General features: G+C 40.3%; 1 protein-coding gene across 1 annotated transcript in view; it reads right to left on the reverse strand.

Annotated features, from left to right (window-relative positions):
• Positions 1–12,067, reverse strand: part of LOC147684780 (uncharacterized) — a 286,561-nt gene that overhangs the window by 184,803 nt on the left and 89,691 nt on the right. Inside the window, exon 7 of the mRNA XM_086939730.1 lies at positions 3,656–3,781. Within this exon, the coding sequence (XP_086795856.1) occupies positions 3,656–3,781 (126 nt within the window). The remainder of the gene's footprint in view (positions 1–3,655; positions 3,782–12,067) is intronic.

Below are 12,067 nucleotides of genomic sequence, written 5' to 3' on the forward strand. Positions count from 1 at the left end.
TGATTTGTCCTGTACCTGATTGTATGTTATAAACTTATGTTTTCAGAAGAAGTCCACTGACGAAGGGTTAAGCCCAAAATGCATTGGGCAGAAATGATAACAGATTCTGAAACGGGATATATACTGTGAAATCAATAGTATCAAGATATGAAAAGAATTCATGAAAACCTCATTATTACGCTTTGAGAACATTTTGGAAACTTCACTTTTTGGAGTGCAACTTGGAGACGCTCCCTCACGAGGGATAACGCTTGAATCTTTAACTCTTAAACAAAACATGCACATTTAATGAAAAATACAATTTTATTTCATACGCATAAGAATGTTTTACCTTTGCCGAATTTTATAGTTACAGCCTTTTCCTATCTTTCTTAACTGGTGTATTTATTTAATTTTGCTTCAGCTTTTTTCTTACCTAGGCTGTCCTTCTGGGTGTGAATTGTTTTAGTGATTGGTGGGATAGGCGGGCTTCCTGCAGGTGCATTACCACATCAAAGGACTAAGTAAACAGTTGTATTCTGGTATATTCTGGCCACATATTTATATACTTGATGATCCAGCTTGCAGGACAGAGTTGTCGACATGTAAGCATGCTGGTAGTATTTTTCATCCCAGGCTTGCAGAAAAAAGGAATGACGCTCATACTTGTTGGAGAGATCCCATCAAAGTTGTAATAAATACCTGGGGTAGTGTATGGTAAGATGCACCTTATACCCAAGGACGTTGGGTGCAGAGGATAGAACCATGTGACTGGACCTCATTAGGGTCTATCACGCCATTATATCTGAGTGTCCTTGACCAATATATTGATATATGGATATTTGAAAGTTCATGTAAGTCTCTATCAGGCAGGAGGACCTGGATTATGTTTCCTGATTTGATATATGTCAATCTGGATCCCTCATACGTGAACGTTTTGGTTGCATCTCTCAGAGGTGAGGGTCTAACTCAGGTTTCTTCAGGTGTGAGAGCCTTAATGTTCTTAAATCTGAGGACTCTTTGGTCAGAGCTCTCCTGAAGTGAGGGTCTCAGTTGTGGTAAATTTTATTTGAGGGTCTCAGTAAGGCTTCCTCAGACCTAAGACCCTCAGGCGGAGGGCCCCGTCAGGTGTCAGGATCCTATATGGGACTATATTTGAGGTTCAGACTTGTAAATGACACTGACCTGAAAGCTATACACTTCCATAGGGATCTCTTGTGAACACTGGCCGGTCTGATTGTAATGGTTACATTGCCAGAGCGACTAAAAACAAGGAATCCCAGAACTTGTAATCTATAGAGAAGGAAGCAGATTTAAAAAGCAGACACTGAGCAGCAAGAGGCGTTGGGGAGTATGCAAGTGAGCACCCAAGAGGGCCCATAAGCTGCAGGCAATTTGGGTGAAATCAGTAGGGGGTCGGGAAGGTTCCCTTAATTAAATCCCTTGTCTGTTTAGTGACAACTACGTGGATCATCTTCTTTAAATAAGCAATGAAAACCCCGATAGGTCTGGATTTAATGTTCAGCTAAACAAAGGCATACAGAAATGATAAGTGCACGTTAAAGCCAGCCCACTTGGCTTTCCCATTGCTTACTATTGATAGTTTTCGTGATCTGGTATCAGTACTGCTAGTGGTAGTGATACTGGTGGTACAGGTGGTGTTACTGGTGGATGTATTAGTGGTGGTGTTTTTAGTGGGATTGTTGGTGGTGTTACCGATATTGGTGGTGGTATTGGCATTAGTGCTGGAAATGGTTAGGTCTAGATAGTATTGGTGATGGGATTTTTGGTGTTGGTGGTATTTGTGGTGTGTGTATTGTGGATAATGTGGTATTGATTCAGTAGTGGTATTAGATAAGCTACTGGTGGTGTTATTGTGATGTTGGCATTGGCACTGGTAGTGGTGCTGTGTTATCGGTGGTGGTCATGTTGGTACTGATGGCATTTTGTTAGTGGTGGTATTAGTGGTAAGGGCATTACTGGTGGTGTTGGAATTGGTAGTATCGGTTATCGGGGTGATACAGTGTTTGTGCTGTTGGTCTTAGTCTAGGTGGCACTGGTTGTGATATTGATGGTGGTGGAGTTGACAATGGTGATATTGATATCGGTGGTGTTAGTGGTTTTATTTGTGGGTTGAGATTGCTGGTGTTAGTGTTTTGTAATACTAGCGGTGTAGTTTTAATAGTAGTGGTATTATTTCTGGTGGTACTTGTAGCGGTGGTGTGTGATATTGATGGTGGTGGTGTTATTCGTGCAGTTGCTCTAGATGCGATGGTAGTGGTGGAGATATTTCTGGTGGTGACCATTATATGGGCAGGTTATGAATTGGCGGTTGTTTAGCATATTGGGCTGGCCTCACCTCAAGATGGCAGCCCAATATGATAAATAAAAATCAATTAGGAGGCTTTGAAATAGCAGGCTTGCTTTTAAGTTGTAACAAAAGCATTTAAAAACTCTTACAACAGTATAAAAAATATTTGCGGGTGACCCAAAGCTTACACTTTATATATATATATATAAAGCAATGTAAGCAATGGTCATCAGGCAGCGGGGTGGCAACCCAGACCTAAAATACAATTCAGCCTTAGAAATCAAACCTGAAGGAAAGCTGAAAAATACACACAAACATAAAACTTTCACCGGCTAATGTGATTTGTTGAAAGAAAATGTGAGGTTAAATGTTAGAAAATGCATTCCTGTATTGCACCATCCTAGTGCTGCAGGTCTCCCTCAAGTTTAAGACTGCCGCGGTCTGTGCAGGTAACAGCGGTGGGGTGGTGAGGCCGGGTAAGGAGGGATTTTGAAGGACGATGCAGAGGGATGTATTATTTATTTAATTTCCCCTCTGCACCGTCCCTCGTAATCCCCCCTTACCGGCCCCCACGTCCCAGCGCTGTTACCTACATGGACCCTGGCTGGTTTAGGAGTGTACACTAAGGCCTATTTTATTTTTCATATTTCTTGTGACTCTTTTTTAAGTACGGTATGCTACCTAAAATCTGTTATGTGTATGCTCTTTTGTAGAAGGAACAAAATTCTTCCATGTATAGACTTGTGGCCAGAGGCACAAAAAATACTACCCATATAGGCAATATGTTTTATTTATCTGCAGTCATGTACACGCAGTTTCACATTATCGGTCATCATTGTACCCGAATGCAAAACTCAGCTTTTTGTGTCTAAAATCCAGATGGACAAACCTTTCCTTAGCTGGCATGCAAGAAGAACCCCCTTGTATGTTCAAAGCCCAGATGATACAGTTTATCCATTGGCCATTGGATGAGGCTCATCTTTTTGTGTCCAATGATAAGGCATTGTAAATCTACCTTCTACCTCTACGTCCAATAGACCCAGGAGATAATATTCCTCTATAAGGGTCTAATATCCTATGCGATACTACTCCTCTTATGATTCCACTTGCTCAGAGAATATAGGGTATTCATGTGTCCAATGAGTCAGTGGCTCAGGACAAACAATAGAGTGTACAGATCTGCTGTAGCTGTGCTACTGCATAATGTAATATGTTTCATTTTGGGAGTCCCTCTTGCAGATAAACTGATCATACCTGTTATCTCAGGCAAGTATCCTCTATTGACTATCACAAAATAACTTTGGATCCATTCTTTGGGTACACAATTATTACCCTACTTTTCCGGCGTAAAAATTATTTTCTAACCTTATATTGGTCCCTTCCACTGCATTAGAAGCGAGCAGTCTTCGTGTGGGTCCAGGCAATCCTTTCACGCTCTCCTTGTCGGTGATCAGCAGGGAGAAAGCTCTGGTTGAATCATGCAGATTGTCTCTGCCAAAAATGAAAAATGGTTAAATTGTCTCTCTTTGAAGAAACCACAACTCAACCTTGATGAATTATACAATTATCTTTCAATCAGGCACCACCATTTTCTTGGCAAAATATCATAAATGGCACTACAATTAATGCGCAAATTAACAAACAACAACTGCTCCTGGGCTAATGTTGAGTTCACCATCTTGCTGAGCACAGAAATAGCGGATTAGTGATATCCATTGATATGAGGGAGGCCCATACTCACTCTTCTGGGCTCTAATAAGACAATTCTAAAAATGCTCTTCATAATCCTTTCAGTGAAACAACTCATGTAGAGGGAAAATTCTAGGCCTTTATGACATCTAGTGACATGTGGCATTCTACAGAATTAAATGTGTCCATTGTACTCCTTATCATTTTCTTGGAAATACTGACTTGTTAACCGAGGAATTGTTATTTATTAGAATGCAAACAATAAGCAAGTTTATCTCAGTAAACAACATTCTCCAGTAGACAGCCCGATTTGTATGTACGTAAATTGAGATATTTATGGGGTAGTGATCTAGATGGGAAGCAACAGAACGCTGGCTGTTCTTGAAAATATATGACAACAGAACACTGGCTGTTCTTGAAAATATATGACAACAGAACGCTGGCTGTTCTTGAAAATATATGTCTTCCGTTTCTTTCTGAAATGCAGGATGGTCACCTTTACCTGATACACGTTTTGATGTGCTCAGGCCCACCAAAACAGTGTCAGAATCTCAGGACTAATTCTGTCTCACTGACACTTCTCTGGCTGAGATCACCTCTGTTCCCTGATCTCATATGAATAGTGACTGGGGTTTCACTCTGACTCCAAAGACCATGTCATCAAAAGTTACAACCAGAAGTCAGCTGAGTCTCTGATAATCAATCCAGAACATTCCCCTCCTAATTTATGTTCCACTGTTCTGATTTGAGACTATCTCACAGAGCCTGGGGTCACACACAACTCACTGATATAATAGCCTCTACTTTGGCACCTCCATATGTAGTAGGTCATGCTGCTGTTTTCCTGACCATGGGTAAAAAGAAATGTGCCATATATTTCCTACATGACTGGAAATACATTAAATTCCAGTCCAAACATCTCTCATGCATAAAACCTATTGTGTCATAGTCAGAGAGGCGGAGGACTTTTCATATGTATTGTGCGTTAGTTGAGCTCCAACAACACTTGTCATGAGGATTGCTCAAGGATAGGTTACAAGGGCACTTTAAATTATCTTTGGCTAACCTTTTACTATAAGATATCCAGGATGAAACATGTGCACAAACATACTGAAAACAAATGATCCCCTTTTAAAGTCATACTCAAACCAAACTATGTGCTTATAAAGTCCGGAACAAATGCAAAAAAGGACAAAATGCAGAACAATGTCAAACATTCACCTCCAGTACAGAGATCTGGGCTTAAATTCATCGTTCTTTTGCTCACCATGCTATTCCAGTTTGGACCCAGCCATAGGCAAATCACTCTGGACCCCGCTCCCCATGGGAGCAGTCCAGCCTGATCAGCCAGGGCAGGTCCTCCCTGGGCTGAAAACAAGCATCCTGGGACCGGTTTTGGGGTATCCCTGCTCATCAGACAGTGCAGAGGGTGTACTTTCTATAACTCCAAGTGGTCATAAAATATCAAATGCCACTTTGTGCCAAGGTAATTTACTGTCTGGTAAAGGAGTAATAGGACACACAGTTGTAACTTGCGTCTTATCACTGAGAGCAAACTGACAATTTTTGACCAAGTGTTACACCTCCTTGTCCACACCTGGCCCCCAGAAGTCCTCACGAGGCCTATGCTTAAAGGCACGTAAACCAACATGTCCTTCATGAACCAAGTTAAATACTTTACTGTGAAGTCCTGCAGGAACTCTTAGAAAACCCCACCAGCAGCTCTCTTATAAGAAATAAGAATCTCTTGCAACAACTTAGAATCGGGCCATCCCTCAGAGAAGTACTTCATGGCCGCTTATATGTCACCCTCCTCCACTAACTCTTGCTTTCATTTTATTTCAGACAATGCACCATCCATAACAGGATCCATAGAACCTATAACACACACCATTTCCAGGTCTTCAGATGAAAATACAACAGATTGTTCCTCAAAACAAGGGTAACCAGAATAAGCAACCTGCAGTGAAATTCTTTTTCCTGAAACATACTCAAGAGTATAGTGAAACTCCTGAGTCCACTTTGCAATCTGGGGAGTAGATCTTCCTCCTCCTGTGGTACTGAATAAATCAACCAAAGGCAGTTCTGAAAATAAATCTATTTATTCTCCAACAACAAAATTCTTGAAATATTGAGTACCTTACCACAAATTAAGGGTTTCAATGGTAGAGTATGTGACTTCTACCTCTCTCAGGGCTCTAGAAACAATAGCTGAAATTTCCTCATTGAAATTGAAATTCCTTCTATGCATTAACACCACACCTAGGCCTTAATTACTAGCATCAGTATTGATGATACTTACATCAACAGTATCAACATGTTTTTGTGTTTTTGGCTGCTAAAAGTGCCATATTAACATATTCAAATACCTTGTGACATTCATTATCACATACATATTTACCATTTTTTCTAAGCACATCACCAAAACATGATGTCTTGCTGGCAACATTTTTCAAAAATTTGGCATAGCACTCTCTGAGACCAGAAGGACCTCGACTGATCTTTGTTGCTAGGTGCAGGTTCCTTTTCTATGGCTTCCACAATTTTGACCTGTGGCTCAATGCATTCTAGAGAAAAAATTACCTAAATAATCTACCCCCTGGTGAAAAAACGTACACTTGTCTTTTTTAAGTGTCAGCCAGCTGTCACCCATTACTTCTAGCACCTTTCTAACTCTCAAATTATGTTCATCCTTACCATAGATTAAGATGGCCTCTTGAAAGTATAGAACTCCTTCCATGTCTTAAACAAATTACCCATCAACCTTTGAAATACAATGGAAGCTGATGCTAAGCTAAATGGCATGCAAACATAGTGAAAAGCCCGTCAGGTGTCACAAATGAGGTAAAATGCCTAGAGTCCTCAAAGACTTCTATCTGATGATAGGCAGCGGACATGTCTAGGGAAGTGAACACCTTTGCTCCTTTCACATTTGCTAAAATCTCATTAATGTTAGGCACAGGCAGTCAATCAACCCAAATCTTCGAGTTCAGGTAACGCAAGTCAACACATAGTTTGAAGACTTGGCTGACATGCATGCCAAAACTACTGCGGCAAGCCAGTCCAAACCCTCAACTGGTTTAATGATCCCCAAATAGTATAATTTCTACAACTCCAATTTGTATTTCTTCCTCAAACTCATTGGAACCTTACAAACTTTTGTACACCACAGGTTGAGCATCTTGTTTCAACACAACATGATGTTGAAAACCTTAGAAGTTTCCTAATTTATCACTAAACACTTGTGCAAATTCATCCACCCACCATTGTTCCTTGACATGGTTGACCATATTGTTTGTAGTATTCAGAAATCTACTTTTGGATATAACTAAATCAGCATGATTAGGATCTAAATAATTTAAAGAATCATTCCACTCTAGTTAATTTGACCCACTGTTCATGACATAAACAAGCATAGTGATAACACAATCATCAAATTGTAACTTAGCATAAATTTTCCCAAATACTTCTATCCTTTTACCATCCTATCCAAAGATTTTAATTTGAGAGTCACGTAAGTGCACTTCCTGAAGATGATGTAATTCACATTCACCTATCAGTGTGAATGAGGAACCTAATCTGCCATGACTTTGATATCCTTCTCATTGATGGAAATAGCACAAAACGGTGGACTCCTTCTCCTAACTCTCTCGTCGGTTGCCAATTCAAATATATCTTCCTCCTCAGATCCCGGCGAAAATAACATCAACACAACATTTTCATTGTTCTCTGGAACACTTTCATCAAGTGCTTTGACAATTGTGATAAATTGTGTTTTCTGACTCACTGAAGCTTTGCTTACCTTTGAAAATTGACCCTTTTTGCCACCTTTAAAACAAACTGAGTTAAGAGCAACACAAAATTTGGGATTTCCCAAATGAATCATACTACCAAATTAAAAACACACAAGATTGTTTTATTCACAGTGCTGTCACTATGAAAATTTGCACTTCTAGGTTTATCGGCCTGTGACTTCACATTTTGTCTTTCATTTTGTTTAGTGACTGGTGGAACTTCGTTTGGCTTTGAACTTGTGTTCATTTCTCTCATGCACATTTCAGAGAGCTCTGTGCTCCTAGCAATACGCAAACGCCTACTCAACGTTAGGATCCTCAATTGACAATTACTTCTCTTGGAGTTTAGGAGAGGATGTTGTCTAACGACTAGGGTGGTCAACCTCAAATCTGGGGAAGTCTAGGCAACAACGCTCAACATCCTGTGATTCTGGGCCAATCACTTAATCTCACTGAGCCTAACAAAAATCAATGTGTCCTTATGTAACGCAACTGATGCTCATGTAATGCGCTCGCATACCTGATACCTTTGGGTCAAGTTCTCACTATATAAGCCTCGAAACAAAAAACTACAAAAACAAAAAACTAAATCCTATTGCTAGTTCTCTCTTTTAGCTGGTTGCAAATTATTTAATCCTTAAATTCGCAATAATTACAGATACCTGCCAATGTTCTCAATGCAGCTATAAAATCATTAATTGATTCGCCAGGAAGCTGAGCCCGCTGATGAAATGTATGCTATTCCAAAACAATGTTTTTTCTTGGATTATATCTTTTTTCCAATGTTTTAATGATAGTTGCACATACATCCTGCAATTCAGCTGTGTCACCTTTATCACCACCTCTAAAACAGACATTAACTAACTTCAATGGAAGTGTTTTTAAGATAATTCTACCTTCAGATCCTGGGTTAGACACTAAAAAAGCTTTTTTTCTTTTTGAAGTAAACATGTCTCCATCAATGGCCTCAGATTCAAATGCTTCACACCACTGTTCCCAATTGAGGGAAGGAGTACATGGAAGCTGAAGAAAATGGAGGTGGCATGGCTATCTTTTCCATGACAATAAGCGTGTGCCATTGCCGCCTACAAATCATCTCTATTATATGTATAATATAATAGCAGAAATGTACTGTCCACCAGGAGTGCACAGTATTGTGTGAAAATGCACCAAATAGTGTGTCACCGCAACTAATGCCTATAACAAGCAGTAGCAAATGTCAAGAATACACCAAATAATTTGATACAGGTGTGCCTGTCACTGCAACTGGTGCCTGTAACAAGCAGTTAACATCAGGCAGTCAACATCAAGCAGTAGCAAATGTCAAATCAGCTCCACACAGACTACATCTCCCATATACTTCAATAAAAGCTTGCCCAGTGCCATAAAATGACCACCAAGAGTGTTGCACAAAGTGCTTTCGTAAGTCAGTGGGGCTTGTTTTATCCATTCAGTCCAACCTCTTAAAATAGCCGCCAGGATGCGAATATAACATATTTTCTACGGACACTCGCTGGAGCGACAAAACATCGTTGGAGGCTAAAAGGCGCACTTCAAGTTGCAGATCCAACATAGAATGAAGGGTGCACAGAGAGCCTTCAAAAGAGGAAAGGTGACGCGACTCACCACAAGGCACACCAATGAGGGCGTCTTTTTCTGTCAAAGACTCTATCAGAAATTAGCTCAGCACGATGCTGCAACACTCAGCAGGCAGTGACTTTTTACCCAGAAGAACATGGATGAACCAGTGGCCACTCCCTGCTACTGAAAAGACAGAGTCTAGATTACTTATTTGACGTTCAAAAAATTCCAATAGATAAATTCCAAATATGCTATTTATTGTTAATCTTAACACATTTCATTCCAACTACTTTTAGAACTTCGTCAGGGCTTAATGCCATTGCAAGTAAGAGCATCGGTAGGGAAAGTAGGAAGTTAATACAGTTCCACCCAAGTACTGCTCAAATGGTAATTCACGATGGACTATATAAATGTGTCCCGACATGCAGTGATCAAGATAATGTAGTTTGTGCGTCTACACTTTAATAAGTGTGCAGTCCTCCTAGTGATAGCATCGGAGCAAGGACTTGCATGTGGGTCACTGCATGTTGGGACACATTGATATAATGCTATTGCATTAAGCACTGACAAAGTTCTAAAAGTAGTTGGAACGAAATGCGTTAAGGATAACAATAAATATCATATTTGGAATTTTTCTATTGGACATTTTTTGGACTTCAAATTTCTTGCTGGTACACCTATCCATTTGCTACCTTCCTTAATCTGCAGGACAGTGGTACCGAATAATGGCAAGTACCGGATTAGTGGTGCACAGGACTACACATTTTTGTGAATTCTGATTGAGGTGCTGTCGTCCCAGTCTGCCGACGTTTTAACTGTTTGTCTTATTTAGGTAACTTATTCTACTATTTATTGTAGGCACAACCACTGCTTCTCTAAGTCAGGCAGGGCATGACAACTCTGGAACTTTCAGTTTGCATTCCCTTAACATTGCAATTCCCTGCATTCCATCCCACACAGACCTACCCAACACATTGCCATCATCTTTAAGGGCTAGATAAAATGTAAACAAGCCCATCATCTTCAAAAGCTTGACTGTCTCCATTTCCATATCTCCAACAAGTACCACAAACTTTCAAATTAAATATTACTCACCGGAATTAAAACTTTATTGACCAGATTATGAATACATAACACACAATAAAATGGTCTCCTCCACAAATACATTGCTGGGAGACCTAGATATCAATTGGGCAAACATGACGTGAATCAGTAAATCCGATAAACTCCTCTAAATACAAGATTTACTTAAAATGTCCTCATTACAAACCTAACTTAAAGGTTATCCTCTCTGCTTAATTTCTGCTGAACCATTATTAGTAAAATATTGCCCTCTATTTGAATCTGACAGGTCAGCCCATTCTTTCATACCTTTTCTCATCATGACTAATCTAAACTGATCAGATCAAAACCAATAAACAAAAGTCTAGGTGTGGCACACAAGAAGAATCACAGAATCTACACTGCATGACTCCCTAACATTCAAACTGAACGACCCTGGCCCTTCCCTTCAAGGATACTGATATGATTCTGAACTTGTACAGCAAAACCATTCTTGACATAAATGACTCCGCAAAACGTAAACATCTCTGATCCAAGGTGAGCTACTATAGTTACTGACTCCTTCCCTGAACTGAAAGGAAATGTATGCAATACTGAAAATGCTCCGTGCAACTCTACATCTCTGGTGATTCTTTCCAAACCCAAAGCCTACACAGGGGGTAATAAAAAAAATTGCATTAACGGCAAACAATAATTGCATCCATAGGAAGATCTCCATCTCATCAAAACCAAGAGATGCCCTTGTCACATTCATTCATGAAAAAACATGTCTGCAGGTTAAGTCCACACCCCTTCATCAGTTGCACAGTCTAATGCATTATGTTTGTTTTCCCCTCACAAAATACACATTATCAAAGAATTAAGACCAGGGGCGTGGTCTTGTGCTGCATGAAGATGGCGGCTCCTCTGTGAGCTCCATGCGACCGCGGAGCTTCAGGCCGTTTTTTGCTTTCGGCAGCAGCCACGATGATGGATTGCCATGGCTAAAAGGTCAGAGCGGTGATTACAACGGCTCTGACCTCTCTAAGGCTACCAGCAAACCCGTGGCAGCAGTGGTATTTTTTTCCTCAGCGATGTGAGCAGCGGCCGTCATTTTGTTTCGACAACCCGACTCACGCAGCTTCAGATAAACAGGCCTTTTAATGCATTAACACGCAGCAAAGGTTTTGTTTCTTTTTTTTTTATAGCTAACGCCTTCTGCCTCATTCTAACAAGAACTCTGCTGCCTGGCCCTACCATGCAATATTAACGTCCTCATCTTACAACTTGAGCCTCTGCTGCCAGCATATCTCCCCTCAAGCTGCTTTTTTCTGTACATGCTCACCTCTTTGGTTTTTTTCTCTCATCTTTTGCCAGCTAAATGAGTGGAAATTGCTTTGAAAATTGCTGCATTTCATATTTTTTTCTGCATGTTAGTCACTCCTCCTAACCTCCTGCAACCTGGCATTTGTTTTAATATTTGCCACGTCGCCTTTCCTGTATCGCCGGATAGCAAATACCACAATGCTGATGGGGGGTGATGTTCTTTTTTCGGTCTAGTTTTATCTGGAGCCTCATTCTTTATTGATGTGACTAGGCATATGGGCAGATTGAAATCATCATTAAAAATGACTTCTCGTTCTCCTCATCGTTTCAAGATGGCGAATGAAGC

This window comes from Lissotriton vulgaris, chromosome 10 (genome assembly GCF_964263255.1).
Source record: "Lissotriton vulgaris chromosome 10, aLisVul1.2, whole genome shotgun sequence".
Taxonomy (NCBI): Eukaryota; Metazoa; Chordata; class Amphibia; order Caudata; family Salamandridae; genus Lissotriton; species Lissotriton vulgaris.